Below are 16,616 nucleotides of genomic sequence, written 5' to 3' on the forward strand. Positions count from 1 at the left end.
ATGATGATTTTTAAGTCCAGCCGTTGCAGTCTATCAGACGTATAATGCATGGCAATAGTAACAAAATATGAGAGTAAAAAAAAAACATGCACAGACAAATCCAAATTAAACCCTGCGGCTCGTGACGACACATTGATGTCCTAAGACACGAAACGATCGGTTTGTGCCAGAAACCGAACAGTATTTATATAATATTTGACCTCTAATACACCACTATGTCCAACTGCTTTGAGCGCGCGCACGGCATCCGCGGCGTGAGGTGTGTACGCGCTCTGGCATAGTTTACGCAAGCGCCGGAAGTGATCTCTCGCTTGTATACGTCACTCATAGTGGCGTATTAGAGGTAAAATATTATATAAATACTGTTCGGTTTCTGGCACAAACCGATGACTCGAGTCTCCATCTCTGTTAATAACACACTTAAACATGTGAAACAATGCTACTTGAATTAGGGGAACTTTTATGTCCTCTAAGATGATTTTAAAATTTATTATACACTTTAAAAACTAGTGTTGAAATGTTAAAATTGAATGAGCACATGTTTTTTTTATGAATAAAACAGTTTACATTTTTCCCCAAGATTCAAGTGGGTAATTAATTGAAATATACTTGCTCCCAGTGTCTGTAGGTGAATTCATAAATATCTGAACATTTCCCATTTTTGTCAGCGAAATTGAAAACGAATAAAATAAATGCACGCAGAATAGCATGCAAGTTACTTACATCCAGGCTCCGCCTATGTCCTGCCTACAACCGATAAATTATGCAATGTTTGCACGGCGTTTTTCACATGCTGTTCACAAGCATGTTTTGCCTGTAGCTATAGTGTCTTGCAAACGTTTCTTTAGTGTAATTCATTTGTACTCGATCTCATATCAGAATAACGGGATGGTTTTGATGAAGCCACTTCTGCTGGATTACAGTCAGGATGTTTTGTCCGCAGGGGCTGCTGGTTTGAGCACTGGTTTGTTTGTTTGTTTGTTTGTTTGTTTGTGGGTGAAACAAGCGGAATTTATCATGGTTGGCCGGGTGCCAAATGGAGGCGCGACATATCGGTCAGGTCACCGAGGATACTAATAGTGAAGAAATAATGAACTCTTTTAATTGTTCTTATCTTTATTCTTAAGATGCAACTTTGCTTGCTGGTGTGTTGCTGTGTTAGATTCAGCCCTGATCCCGTTTAAAACTCTCGCTGCTCTTGCTTCATTCGGATCGCTTCAGACGGAAACGTGTGGTCTGTAAGCATGGCAGGCATTCCCAAATCTTTCACTCATGTGTTCATAGGCTTTCTAATAACTGTAATCTCAAGATTAAGAGCCAGCTCTCTGCAGCAGGTTTTCGTGAAGGATATTGTAGCTGTTTATGGAAAAAACGGTTCACTGGATCTCAATGGCATTAACAGTTTATTGGAGACAATTGTGCAAGACAAATTGGATCCGAACATTCCTCTGCATGCTCAGGTAATCTGTCACTTTAGTTACTGGAAGTTATAGATATTTTATATAGGCATTTGACTGTGTGCCACACATCTGAGAACATAGACAAAAACATTCATAATGTATGATTGGACTAGTTTTGTCATTCTTAGCTTTGTTTCATTGACTTGACATTGTCCCTGTTTATCAGTGTGTGTCCGGAGAAGATATTCTGGTGCACTATGGGCTTCAGAACCTCTCTCATCTGACAGAGGAACATCTGGTCACTGTCTGCCCGGCTCTGCTCAACCAAGCTGTACTGCCACCCTGTTCAACTGAACCTCCAGTACACAGTGACACTGATCTGCGTGGTGAGTCTTCATCTACTGAACTGAATTCCTAATCTATACAGTAGTCAAAGTCAAAGAGCTTACTCCTGATGTAAACTAGCATAGCCTACATTTCAGTTTCATATCCTCTAGTGTGAATCATGGCAGAGAATGATGGGAAGTTTGCCACCTGAAATAAGTTACATATAAAGTGAATAATGAAAATCTCAGAAGAGGCAAAAAAGAATTAGGCCTATGCATGATTTAAATTTGTATTTTTTTGTATTAGTACTATTTTTTGAAAGTATTTTATGCTTACTTCAGTAAATATTAAAACAACACTATATAAAAGTAAGTATTTACATAATAGTAAACATATACTGTATTGCGGTAATGAAAATCACAGCTGAGAATAATAGCAATTACAGACAATTGTGTTTGTTACAAAGCTGTAATCTTTCTTTAAGTAAAACACAACTTCCCATCAAGTTAGTGCAAAACAAGCTTAGACAATATATGACTAATAATGTATTATTTAAATTAGTATTTTTTGTTTTAGTGTTATTTGTGTACTGCTTTTATGCTTATTTAATAAAAAAAATAACACTGTGCATGTTTTACTATAATAATGAAAATCACTTTTGAGAATTATGACAATTACATACAGTTGTGTGTTGTTGTCTTTAAAACAATGCCACAAAACTAAAAATCTTTCTTTATGCAAAATATTTCTATTAATGCAAAACAATCTCAGAAGTTGAAAAATAATTATATATTATTTAACTGTATTAGTGCAATATTGATTTTATTCTCATTTAAAAACAACTATAATAAGAATATACTGTATTACAGTAATGAAAATCACAGTTGAGAATAATGGCAATTGCAGACAATTGTCTAATTGGCTTAATAATTTAACAAAGCTAAAGCCTTCTTTTATGCATAATAGTGCTATTTTTTATTTTAAATAAATATAAACTTAAAACATATTATATAATAAATTATAGACGATTGTTTCTTTGTTTCAATAACTCTCAATCACAGTTATTATAGTTAACTAAAATCATTAGTCACGTAATTAAAAAATGTGTTACTTGAAATAAACATGAACTGAAATAAAGTGTATAAAAACTCCAACTTGTTTTTTTTTAGCTAGTTGCCAAGGCAAAATTGATCTTTTTCATTTAGTTTAACAATGTACTCATTTAATTAAAAGTAAAATAAAAACTATTTAAAACTATATGGACATATTGATATATATATAAAAAACCTAATAAAAATGTCAAACACAAAAAAATAATTACTAAAACATTAAATAAAATTCAAATGAAAGTGAAAAATATAAAAACAAAAAGCTATTCAAATTATCTTTAAAAACTATAATATCTCAATAATACTCAAATATTAACTAAAAAACACTTATTTTAATGCAAAACAAAACAATATTTTACTATAATAGAGTAAAAATGTACTGTTTTACAGTAGTGAAAATATCACGAAGCAAAAATCTTTATGCAAAACACAATTTTCTTTATTTAAACCTAACCTGAAAAGACATTACATATTACATTGTTATTTTTATACATATATTATTTTTATATAGCTTTTTTTGCTTATTTTTTTAAAAACAAAGCTGTGTATCAGTATAATAGTATAATAAAGCACTGTAATAAAGTAATGAAAATAAGATAACTGTTGAGAATAAGGGCGATTGCAGACAATTATGATTAGCCGTCTTAAAAATAACACCACAAAGTAAAACTCTTTTTTTTTTTTAATGCAAAACAATTTCCTTTTTGAGGTGAAATGTGATTTACCCTTATGTATAATTGTAGCTGTGTGAGCTCTCCCCTCTCTTTCTGCACACAGTATGGGGATTTGGCTTCTTGGCAGTTACCATCATTAATCTGGCCTCACTGTTGGGTCTGACTCTCATTCCCGTAACTAAAAAGCCCTACTTCCCCAAAGTGCTCACATACTTCATTGGTCTAGCTGTTGGCACGCTCTTCTCCAATGCTGCTCTCCAACTTATACCTGAGGTGAAATGCTTTTCCATTTCTCAGTTTATCGCTAGGGATGCAACGATTATAGATTTTGTTGGTACAATTATTGTCTGAGGAATAATCACGGTTTTACGATTATGACGATTATTATGCATTTATTCATTTCCCAACATTACCAATGTATAAAATCACATGAAGACTCTTTAGATATTAAAGAGTTACTTATTGCTGGCTTTTGAAACAGAAATAACACAGTAACCAACAATACAGCAAAAAATAATAATAAAAGACAAACAAAAGTCCATCTCTCCCATTGGAATTAAAAAAAAGGTGGCCTCTGCTCTGTAAACATCCATGACAGTATTTCTCTTTTGAAAATAACAAATGGAAGTAGATCGCAAAAGTATTTAATGTTTTCAGTTTGTACATTCTTTACATTTCTTTTGGACCTGGGGTAGAGACTTTGGAAACATGGTGAAAAAAAATATTGTTGGTTTTACTTATGAATAATACTACAACAGGGATAGTAAATAACAAAGTTAATGAAGTAGCCTATAATTAATATATGACTACTATTAAATGTATTTGTCCCACAGGGGAAACTGTTACTAATGATGGAAATAAACTGAAATATTGTAATCAACTTTCATTCATACGTAGCCTATTCATTGTAATAATCTTTATAATAATTCATATGATTTTTCATGTGGCCTGAGAAAATCATGTCTATTATTTTGGTTTGTGAGATCGCGCTGCGCACTTGTACAAACATTCAGGAGGACACAAACTTCTTGAGAATGCTGTCCCGCGACTTTTATTAATAAAATAGATTAAATAGCTTACTGGAGAGACGCACAGACACAGTTAGGCTAATTCACACAGGCAACTGTCACCTCTCTCTCTCTCTCTCTTGAATAATTAATTCAAGTAGCTAAATGTTATAATTCATTCATTCAAATAAATGTGATCTTATACCGCACTATTTCATCTCTTTCTGATCTGAAGCGGGCAGAATGCGGAGCTAACGAGCTGTAGCTTCGCATCAGGTGGTTCTTGCCTTCACGTCGTGCATTAAAATCGTTAAATGTACAGCTAGCCGTGCATTATCCCTTATGTATTCACTCTTTAGCAGCAGTTTTTTTTACAGCAATATTTAAATGACACCCTGGTCATTCTTGGTGTACCCAAAATGGTCCCACACTATCGACAGGCATTTCTCTGGTGGAAATAAAGCTTCATTGTTTGGTTCCTCTGTCACAGTTCATCTAATGCATGTAGTAGCCTCCGTGCCTCTGATAAGCACGTCATTTTAAGCTGGTGCACCGCTAGTGTAACTTTTTTCGTTTTGCGCAAGCTGCTACAGTTCCGTTCCGTGTAACAGAAACACTCGGTTTAGTGGAACCTTTACGATTAATTAACCGTGACGTTTTAAAGCGCGGTTAATCATGAAACCGGTTAATCACTGCATCCCTATTTATCGCATTCACATAGTTCAGAGTTTGCATTCGTCCCCTGGAAGCTTTCTTCAAGTCATTTTGGTCAGTTTAGGACAGTCTTCTAAGAGCTTGTTGGCAAGGTCACACTGGTGGCACAACAGGATTATGAAGCCAGTAACCTGCACTGGATCATTCTTGCTTCATAGAAATCAACCTCCAGTTATACATCTTTAATTGCCTTCTTATCAGCACCATGATGCTGATGCAGATTATTTATGCTTAAAATTATTGCATAATAATAAAATGCAAATGCTCTTTGAACTGGACTCATTCATTCGTTTTTATTAGGGATGCACGATATATCGGCCACCATATCGGTATCGGCCGATAAATGCTAATTTTTTCTGTTATCGGTATCGGCCTGATAAGAAAATTTGGCCGATATCTTAAAGCCGATAAATAATGCATTATTTCCTTCAGAGACACTTCAGATGCGTGCTGTTCGTTTGCAGCCTTTTGTGCAATTGTACATTGTAATATTGTGTTTATTTGATGTATATCTGATTTATCTCATATAGAATGCGTTTGGTTAAGTTAAAAGAGCGCTTCAGTTTACCGGTGATCATCTTTAGCTCAGCACACGCAGCCCAAACAGCAGTGCACAACATTAATAACTATGATTGGGAATGTCGTGTATATAAAATTCTAATGAGAACATTATTTTTCTAGAAGAGTGCAAATGCTGCAAATGTTTCTTGATATGTGATGACATGATGGTTGCATGACGTGACGTTCGTTTGGCAATGGTTACATGTTGTAATATTTATTTTGGGTTTGCAGTTTAACTTTAATAATGTGCATGTGTACACAGTGACCTCTGGCTATCTGGTTTTAACTTGCTCAAAGACACATGATTACTTCCTCTAATTGAACAGGCCTTTGGATTTGACCCAAAAGCAGACGGTTACGTTCTCCAAGCTGTTGGGATCTTTGGAGGATTCTATGCGCTGTACGTCACTGAAAAAATCCTGAGGATAGTCCTGAAACCAGAACATGAGGTGGGTCCATCTCAGAATTATGAAGACTGAACGTTCGAATGTTGGATTCATGTGATCTCTTCATTAATTTTGTAAACTTTATATAATTTAAAACTAATCAACAATAGTCAAAGAGATAATTGCATGGCTCTCTGGAATACTTGACTCTGATCCTGGTCAGTCACAGCATTCTGCAGTCAAAAATTATCAAAAAAGTGATATTTCACTTTGCGTGATTTTTTCATATGCAATAAAATATTTACACTCAAACCAATATAACATGTTTGATATTTGATAAATACAGTAGTTGCATAATAAGCAGGATAGTGCACAGTCAGCTGGTCATTATCGCTAAACCAATTCCTTCAGCGTGATAAAACGTTTATTTTGTGATGATAAACTATTGACTCTATATTATCTCATACTTATAATTCCAATTAACTGCAAGCAAATAGCAAAGCTTCCTTAATGGTAAATGTCAGATGTATATTAGCATGTAGGTTCTTTTACACCATATGCAGTAATCATATGATTCATTTTCGAACCCTGAATTTCGCAGGGCCACGGACACAGTCACTTCCAGCCCATGGAGGGCATCCAACAGAATGGCGCCATCAATACGGTGGATTCTGACTTCAACTTTGCCAGTAGTGACAAAGCAAGCATAACCTCTGACCCTCCAGTGGAGCAGGTACAACTGGTCAGATCTCACAAAAATTACACATAATGCCAAGAGATATGCAAATGGCCTAAATATAGCCATAAGTTACATAAGCAGTATAAAAATAGCTAACAGTTTGGGAAAATAATGATTTGTTCCCACATGAAATGGTAAATGTAATATAGTAAAACTACATTTTTTACATTTTCAGTGTGAGTGGTGCTTGCCCATGACAATTGCTTACTGATCCAAGTATAATATTAAAAGTAAAGTATAATATAAAATAAATACACTACTGTTCACAAGTTTGGGGTCAGTAGGATTTTAAAAAATTTTTTTTATAAATGAATTAAAACTTATATTCAGCAAGGACACATTAAATCATGGGTGACAAAGACATTTATAATGTAACTAAATATTTCCATTTAAAAAATGCTAACTTTTCATCAAACCAAAAAAAAAAAACGTGTCATTGTTTACTTTTTTTGAGCAGCAAATCAATGGAGTAATGACAGCTGGAAGTTCAGCTTGGCATCACAGGAATCAATTTCATTTTAAAATATATTCAAATATAAAATATTATTTTAAATTGCAATAATATTTCGCAATATTACTGTTTTAATATTTTTGATCAAATAAATGCAGCCTTGGTAAACATGAGACTTCTTTCTAAAACATCTTACCAATCAGAAAAATCTGACCAACCCCAAACTTTTGACGGGTAGTATACATATAAAAATAAATATGTGATATAAATAGGCCAGCCATTCCCACTTGAAATGAAGCTAAAACTACTTGTGAACTACATGGTGAATTTGTTGTAGATTTTTAAATTTTCTGTGGTGCTTGTCCATGCAAAAAAAACAAGATGCAAATGAATTGCGTTGCATTTGCTAAGGTGTTCTGGGTGGTTGCACGCTCTTAAAGAGCCCACCTCCTCAAGTCTCTATGATAGTCTGCTCTCTATAAAGGGTGCAGGAACCTCCTCAAATGTAAGTTTGCAGGATTTTGTGCTTACTTTTGTGCAGTCTTAATGTCTGCAGCACGAACTGTGCAGGAAAATGTATGCACCAAATTTTAAAACGAATAATTTGATTTGTTATCGTATAGATTTATTCAAATCCCCATATAAGCAATTATATCAGTAATGCTTGGATTAACAAACACCTCTAATTTTATGATATCTGTAAAGACTGCTTGATTATCACAGCAGTAAGCAATTTAAGATTACTTGAAAGTGTCTGTCATTATCAAACAGAGATAAATAATTATTTGTCATGATGACCAGGCTGTTACAGAATATTGGGTCATAACAGTTCTCCTTCAGCAAGATCAAATAAAGCCCCTAATCAGCTGTTTAAGTGTCATTAGCATGTAACACAACATGACTGGAGTGTTTGGAGTTTTAAAAAGCAGTTTTCTGGTACAGAATTAAGTAGTTGATAGCGTGCAGGTCAGTGCAACTTACAGTCGAGCCGTAGAGACACACACAGCTGTGTTTACTTTCATCTGTCACAGCTGCCAGCAGAAACATGATCGTCTTCTGCCCTTTGACCTACATCACGAGCACCATGCAATTGGGATCGTCATTTCGCCCCTGCAACAATACAAAAAGTTAGACCTCGGGGCTGAAAGTAAATAGTGTTTGAAATATGAACCCAGGGTTGAAGCTCAAGAGATGTTGTTACAGTACGAAATTAGGTTTTAATTTAGATGTGAACGTCGTTGCAGGGGTCCTGCAGATGGCTCAGAGGAAGACGGCTGGCCAGCGTGAAGACTGTGGCATGGATGATTTCCCTCAGCGATGCTCTCCACAACTTCATTGACGGACTGGCCATCGGCGCTTCGTTCACCGTGTCTGTTCTCAGCGGCTTTAGCACTTCTATCGCTATCGTCTGTGAGGAATTCCCTCATGAGCTGGGTAAGAAAAATACGGACTCATTTACCCAACCGGAAATGTTGTCAGCTGCGCCAAACCACCTCTGTGACTGGCTGCTGCCCTTGTGAAGCACATTTGTGTTCCGTCTCCCCATGTAGGCGACTTTATTATCCTGCTGAACGCAGGGTTGAGCGTTCCACAGGCCGTCTTCTTCAACCTGCTGTCTGCTATGTCCTGCTACTTGGGCCTGGTCCTGGGCATCTTGTTGGGTAGCACTTTTGCGCCCAGCATCATCTTTGCCTTTGCTGGTGGCATGTTCCTTTACATCGCCTTGGCTGATATGGTAAGAGCAGTGTGGTTTAGAAAGCACATAACGTTTTATCAACATTTATTAATAAATTAATATTTTTATTCTGTATGAACACATTAAGTTGATCAGAAGTGGCAGTAAAGACATTTAGAATGTTGGAAAAGATTTCTATTTTAACTGCAAAAATGCTATTCTTAGATGTCATTTTCTAGTACACATAAAAAAAACAACAAATAGTCTTAAGTTCCATTTACTTGAGAAACAAACGATGCGAGATATTACATCTTGTTTTTCTAAATAATTTATCAAAATTAAGTGAGTTTTTATGCTTAAAGGGGTCATATGATGCGATTTCCTTTTCCTTTCTCTTTGGAGTGTTACAAGCTGATTATGCATAGATAAGATCCCTGAAGTTGCAAAGACTAAAGTCTCACAACCAAAGAGATATTCTTTAGCAAAGTTAAGACTGCCACGCCCCCACATATCTACCTCACTATGTGGAAATATTAGCATAATGCCACCCAAATGTGCACGCAAAGAAAGAAGGCGGGGTTTCGTTAAAATAGTATTTATATATATACTGTGTATATATATATATATATTTTTTTTTTTTAAATATAATTTGTACATGAATGGCTTAAGCAAAGCAAATGTGTTCACATCTGAGATTCATTTTAGCATTTATATAAAATAACTAAACTATAGCTGAACTTTATTGAGGGGATATTGTTCCTCTTAGCATCATGAAAAAAAAAAACCTTTTATTAAAATTCTGAATGTATTACAGATAGCCTAGAATACATGCAAAGAGTGCTCCCTTTATCATTTCAAATGCACTGAGCCCGTCACTCATCTCAGTTCACCGGTTCAACGGACGGGTCTGTGATTGGCTACACTGCTCAATGCTGCAAACTTTGTAAATAGAAACATCTGATGCTCTCCAGAGTGGAAATGCACAGAAGAGTTTGCCAAATATCGTATTACAGTTTCAACTAAGGGTGCTTTTTTTTTTTTTTGTGAGAGTGTTTAGCTCCATAAATTGGGCGTGATACGATAAACTGCTTTCCATATGGATTTAATATGTAATGTTACTTAAATACGGGAACAGTTGGCAATCCCACTATGCATGTTTTAAACACTTAGATGTTCTTTGGCCATGCATTAAATGCACGTCCTTGAAAGAGCGCAGTTTGCTGACGTATTTGCACTAACTTCTCAGGTAATGTCCGTGGTATGATGACAATGACAGTGATTAGCCTACATCAAATATATTTTAATTGTTTGATCAAAATTATTGCTAGGAACAATTCAGTTGCACCCCTACTAAATGTTATGTCCTTGAATTGAAGGAATTTTTTATGAACAAATTTGGGGGAAAAAATAATAAATGTTTCCAAAGTCTAATGTAGTCTGTGATAGATCTCGTTATCTGCCTCAGGCAACAGCAGCACAGAGCATGAATTAAATGAACATTTCTTCACTTTAATACATAACATGAATGTACATCAGAGGATATGTTGAAAATAAAGTACAAACTACAATCACATAATGTTTGCTATAGGAACAATTCAGTTGTGCCCCTACTAAATTCTATGTCCTTGAATTGAAGGAATTTTTTATGAACAAATTTGGGGGAAAAAATAATAAATGTTTCCAAAGTCTAATGTAGTCTGTGATAGATCTCGTTATCTGCCTCAGGCAACAGCAGCACAGAGCATGAATTAAATGAACATTTCTTCACTTTAATACATAACATGAATGTACATCAGAGGATATGTTGAAAAATAAAGTCACAAAATAAACTTACAATCACGCATTTCTGTGCCTATAAGCTGTTTTATTTATTTTATTTATTAACAGGTGTGAATATATGTTATAGCACTTGTATATCATTTATATATATAAAAAAAAAGTTCACAATGTTTGTCATTTAATTTTCTTATTTTACATAAAACGGTTTCGTTTTGTGCTCAAATTTATTATATTGTAAACATTGTTTTAAATTATGTGCTGGTATTACCTTATGAACTGTGATTACATTATAATTTGTCACAGTGTGTTCATAATGTAATACATTTCTCATACAATAACATTACATTATGTGAAAAATTGTTATTACATTGAAAAATTATTACATTATGAGCTCAAGATTTTATTACATTTTGAGAAAATTATTACATTATGAACATTTTATTACAATAATAATGTAATACTTATTACATTATGTGCTGTTATTACATTATGAGTTGCTACAATATCTTTGTATCTTGATATATGATAGGAAGATAGGAATGGAAAACAAGAAAAAAATCTATTTTTTGCTTTGCAGTGAAATAAATGCTGTCCTTTTTTATTTTCTTTTTCAAGAGTACTGAGAAAAAAAAGCATTCCACTAAAATATTCTGCAGCACAACTGTTTTCAACATTCATAATCATAAGAAATGTTTCTTGAGTGGCAAATCAGTACATTAGAATGCTTTTTAAAGGATCATGTGACACTAAAGACTGGAGTAATGACTGCTTTGCTTTCACAGAAATAAATTATATTTTTTAAATACATTAAAATAGTAAACACTTATTTGAATATTTTACTGTATTTTTGATCAAATAAATGCAGCTTGTTGAGCATAAAATACTTTTAAAAATATTTTTAAACCCTTAAATTTGTGAATGGAACAGTATTTCAATGCTTATCGTTTTTGTTGTTAATCACTTATTTACTTATAACGATTCGTGTTTTTTTTTCTTATGACTTGAGCTAAATAAGAAACATTATGTTACCATATTTGTCAGAATTTATTGCTGCTTTGTAACGATCCTGACCAATCATTCTGGTCCTATATTGACACCTAGAGGCATGGAGGCAGCCTCAAAAAGTAGTTTTTATTACAGATGCATTATAGAAACATTGTTTGCCTTAGTAATGCATTCTATGATAAATAACAGGGGCGTTAATGAGATAAAGTGAGCAGTATTAAATTGGTCATCAGCTCTAAAAGACCTAGAACAGCACGGTTCTACTTCATAGTCACTGAACCAGCAGACCAAACAGAATGGCATAGAGTTAAACACACACATACGGCAATACCGTGGTAGTTCTAGAAGCACTTATATGAGGCACTAAATGCAGAGCTCGGGCCAAACCACACCACAGAACAGCACGTTAACCCGAGGGGTTGTCCTGGCAACAGGCACGACTACTGCAGAAATCACCACTGTACACATCGCTGGCAAATGAACGACACAAGCGAGGGCAAATCAGCGAGAGAAGACTGCATCTTCATCTTGGATCTGTCATTGAACTAAAAAGCCACTGAGACCTAAACCAACGGTCATAGTATATATAACAATGATCTGCATTATATTAGCTGAATGAAATCAAATACTTTTTTCTTACTAATTTAGGGCCCTATGAAATCTATTTAATTTTTTCATTTACATTTTTTCTAGACTCTGTTTTAATGATTAAATGAAATTTTATTCATTCAAAATCATGTCAAATTAATTGAAATCATGAAACGTACAATATTAAACAGCAATTTATTAAAAGTACATTTTTAAGGGCCTATGAAATAGGTTTTGTTTTTTCTCAAATTCAGTTTTATTTATTTTTTTTACCAAATCCTGTTTTCTATTAATTTTCTGGATTCCATTTTAATAGCTTCATTTAAATATGAATAATCAAAAGCATATCTAATTAATTGATTTTATACTACAAAATGTATTATTTTATTTTATTAATTTTTCCAGAAATACTGTGCTGTGCACTTACAATTTTCTGCTAAATAAATTCTGGTAAAAAAAATGTTCTGGTAAATATTCCTTTCAAAATAATACCTACGAAATGTACCAGATTTAAATATTCATGCATTTATTATTATTATTATCATCATCATCATGAATTTATTGCTGCTTTGTAACAATCCTGACCAATCATTCTGGTCCTATATTGACACCTAGAGGCATGGAGGCAGCCTCAAAAATATGAAAATAATGTCAAAATGAAAAAGAAAAAAAACAACATTATTGGTCCTAAAATGGTCCTATAATTTAAAATTATTATTGAGATTTTTGTTCTTTTGATTTTTTGGGGTGAAATGTGACGTGTTTTCATGCAATTCACCCTATTAGGAGGCACATCAGCTCTAAAAGACCTAGAACAGCACGGTTCTACTTCATAGTCACTGAACCAGCAGACCAAACAGAATGGCATAGAGTTAAACACACACATACGGCAATACCGTGGTAGTTCTAGAAGCACTTATATGAGGCACTAAACGCAGAGCTCGGGCCAAACCACACCACAGAACAGCACGTTAACCCGAGGGGTTGTCCTGGCAACAGGCACGACTACTGCAGAAATCACCACTGTACACATCGCTGGCAAATGAACGACACAAGCGAGGGCAAATCAGCGAGAGAAGACTGCATCTTCATCTTGGATCTGTCATTGAACTAAAAAGCCACTGAGACCTAAACCAACGGTCATAGTATATATAACAATGATCTGCATTATATTAGCTGAATGAAATCAAATACTTTTTTCTTACTAATTTAGGGCCCTATGAAATCTATTTTATTTTTTCATTTACATTTTTCTAGACTCTGTTTTAATGATTAAATGAAATTTTATTCATTCAAAATCATGTCAAATTAATTGAAATCATGAAACGTACAATATTAAACAGCAATTTATTAAAAGTACATTTTTAAGGGCCTATGAAATAGGTTTTGTTTTTTCTCAAATTCGGTTTTATTTATTTTTTTTACCAAATCCTGTTTTCTATTAATTTTCTGGATTCCATTTTAATAGCTTCATTTAAATATGAATAATCAAAAGCATATCTAATTAATTGATTTTATACTACAAAATGTATTATTTTATTTTATTAATTTTTCCAGAAATACTGTGCTGTGCACTTACAATTTTCTGCTAAATAAATTCTGGTAAAAAAAATGTTCTGGTAAATATTCCTTTCAAAATAATTTTTTAATAATAATTGTATAATTAGTAGTAGTACTATCATTACATTAAGTAATATTTCTGTCACAGTTTCTTCAAGTTAAACCAAACTTTTATTTTGATGGGTTTCTGTGAAGACCTTTAGGTTTCTGTTTGTATATGATATGACGATAGCTCAAGTGACTCTCAGAGCAGTTGTAGAGATTATATTCATGTACTCCTATATTGAGGCAGCAGAGGCTGAAAACACAGCGAGTGTCACATGCGCTTCAGTATGTGTAGTAAACCAAACCGTGCGTCTGCGTCATTCATTCACACAGAGACATGCAGGATTCATATTTAAATAGTATTTTTGCGGCTTAATATTCACAGACACTAGTCCATATTACGGTTTGATTTAAGTGTACTGACCTACTTTTGATTTATCCATACTAAATTTGGCAAATTCTGTGACATTCCGCGTTATACAGTAAATTCTGTTTTTATTACTGGATTCTGCGATTCTGTTCGCGTTTTCCACATTGCAGAAATCATAGGGCCCTACTAATTTTGCGGTGCTGATTCCAAAAACAGTGTCTGTTTTGCTCTAGCATGTCACACTTTCTCACAAAAGGCATGCATTTTGTGGCATCTGTGTTAAATTCAATATGGCATCCAATCTGATTATGGTCTATTCCGAATATTCCGAGACACAATCCATGAAGTGCAGGATGAAAAGTCTTTGGGCGAGCTTGGCAGAACTTGATTCTCAGAGTGATGTGTGCCGGTGAGACGAGGTAGATGAAGTCAGACAGTCGTCCCGTTGGTGGCCGAGGCTGCACCCTGCATCCAGCACGTTTACAGGGCAACAGCCTGCCAATAATGCAAGCATGATGGGGAGTGGAGTGTCTAACCGATCATACATACAATATCTAAGGCCAGCCTCATGAATCCAGGGCTGACCAGTCACTGTACAGAAACCACATATACACTAGCCAATATATTACAGCACTGCGCTCGCCTCTAGTTTTAGCTTTACAATAGGACGAGTAGCTTTACACGACTGTCTACTTAATGTCAGGTAACAGTAAAATATTTACTTACTTACAAATCAATGCTTTCACAAGAACATGATAAAGCTATGCTGGCTTAAAGGTTCATATAACCAGTTACTGGCACCATGTTAAAATACCGCATATGCTACGTGATCTTGCATGGAATGTTTTATCAAGTATCGTACGCATTATATTACTATTAACACCAAACGTGGTGCATATGTCCACAAACATTGTAGGGAATTTACAAACATTCATCCTTCGTAAAATCAACAACTCTTTTAAGCATTTCACAGTATTATTCGGTACCACACACGTTCAAAAAGCTATTGATATTCATCCGTCTTTTACAAAACGGCTGTGATGATGCCACATTGTTTCTCGTGCATGATTATGCCGCCAGTCTCACAGCTGAGAAAGCTACAAAATTGATATACAAAGACAATTATCTCTCCCCCATCCACTTGTACAATCAAATGTGCTCTTAATGAAGAACTGGAGTCGTTTGTACATTTATACTGCATTGTTTTAGTTCAGATACTTGTGGAAAGCTACTAGGGGGCTGCTATTGCAAATTAGGGCTGTCAAAAAAAATCGAATTTCGAATATTCGTCGAATTTAAAATAAAAATCCACATTCGAATGCAAAAACGTTGCATTCTAATTTTAGGTGTGCGTTAAGGAGGCAGCCTTATCAGTGGCACACGAGATGCGATGACGATGTAAGTCTCGTTGCATTTTAATGTTTTTGTTATCCTGTCCAGTTGAACCCACTGGATGCGGCACTGCTGCATTGTTCATTAAAAATATTGCGGAAAAAGAGAACATCAATGCGGAGTAATTGTTGTTTACGTCAAAACTGAAACCAAGCCGTTCACACAGAACACATATTTCGCGCATTTTCTAGAGGGACATCTATCACCGTTGCACTCGCATCTTGCACAAAAGAGCCGCATGTTTAGAAAGCCATGTAAACTTAATGCAAGTTCAACTTTTAAAACATATCTGGAGACTTTAATTGGGATGGGGTTTTCCCCATCCCACTGCAACTGGTGTTTTTAAATGAAAAATGTACTCTGCACCCTCTTGTGGCCTCAGAAGAGAAGCCAAAAGCTTTTCTCCACCTTAACTGAAATTATGCACTTTAAATTTGAATATAATTATTAATAATATTTAAGTATAAAATTCAAATGTAGTTTTTCAGCCATTTTGACAGCCCTATTGCAAATAAACCTCAAGTAAGACATTAATCATTATAAAGACGAAAAATGATCAGGTGAGTCACAGTATGTACCATAAACCAAAAAGGCCATCGTCACATACAAACTTGGCAAACTTGATAATAACTTGGCGATGTTCACAAAACGGTATTTTTTGGCATTTGTGATGAGCGCAATGTGATTAAATATTGGTGCCATAGCATTTCAGTGATGGACCCTGCACCCTCTTGTGGCCTCAGAAGAGAAGCCAAAAGCTTTTCTCCACCGTAACTGAAATTATGCACTTTAAATTTGAATATAATTATTAATAATATTTAAGTATAAAATTCA

At 34.6% G+C, this 16,616-nt stretch overlaps 1 protein-coding gene across 1 annotated transcript; it reads left to right on the forward strand.

Annotated features, from left to right (window-relative positions):
* Positions 1-766: 766 nt before the first annotated feature.
* Positions 767-15,834, forward strand: LOC107587097 (zinc transporter ZIP8-like). The gene is made up of 8 exons (XM_016274741.1): positions 767-1,460; positions 1,627-1,786; positions 3,614-3,783; positions 6,119-6,241; positions 6,780-6,911; positions 8,613-8,802; positions 8,919-9,117; positions 15,831-15,834. Exons 1-8 carry the CDS (start codon positions 1,245-1,247, stop codon positions 15,832-15,834), a joined length of 1,194 nt encoding a protein of 397 aa, XP_016130227.1. The 5' UTR covers positions 767-1,244.
* Positions 15,835-16,616: the final 782 nt, after the last annotated feature.

This window comes from Sinocyclocheilus grahami, unplaced genomic scaffold (genome assembly GCF_001515645.1).
Source record: "Sinocyclocheilus grahami isolate Dianchi unplaced genomic scaffold, SAMN03320097.WGS_v1.1 scaffold89.1, whole genome shotgun sequence".
NCBI lineage: Eukaryota > Metazoa > Chordata > Actinopteri > Cypriniformes > Cyprinidae > Sinocyclocheilus > Sinocyclocheilus grahami.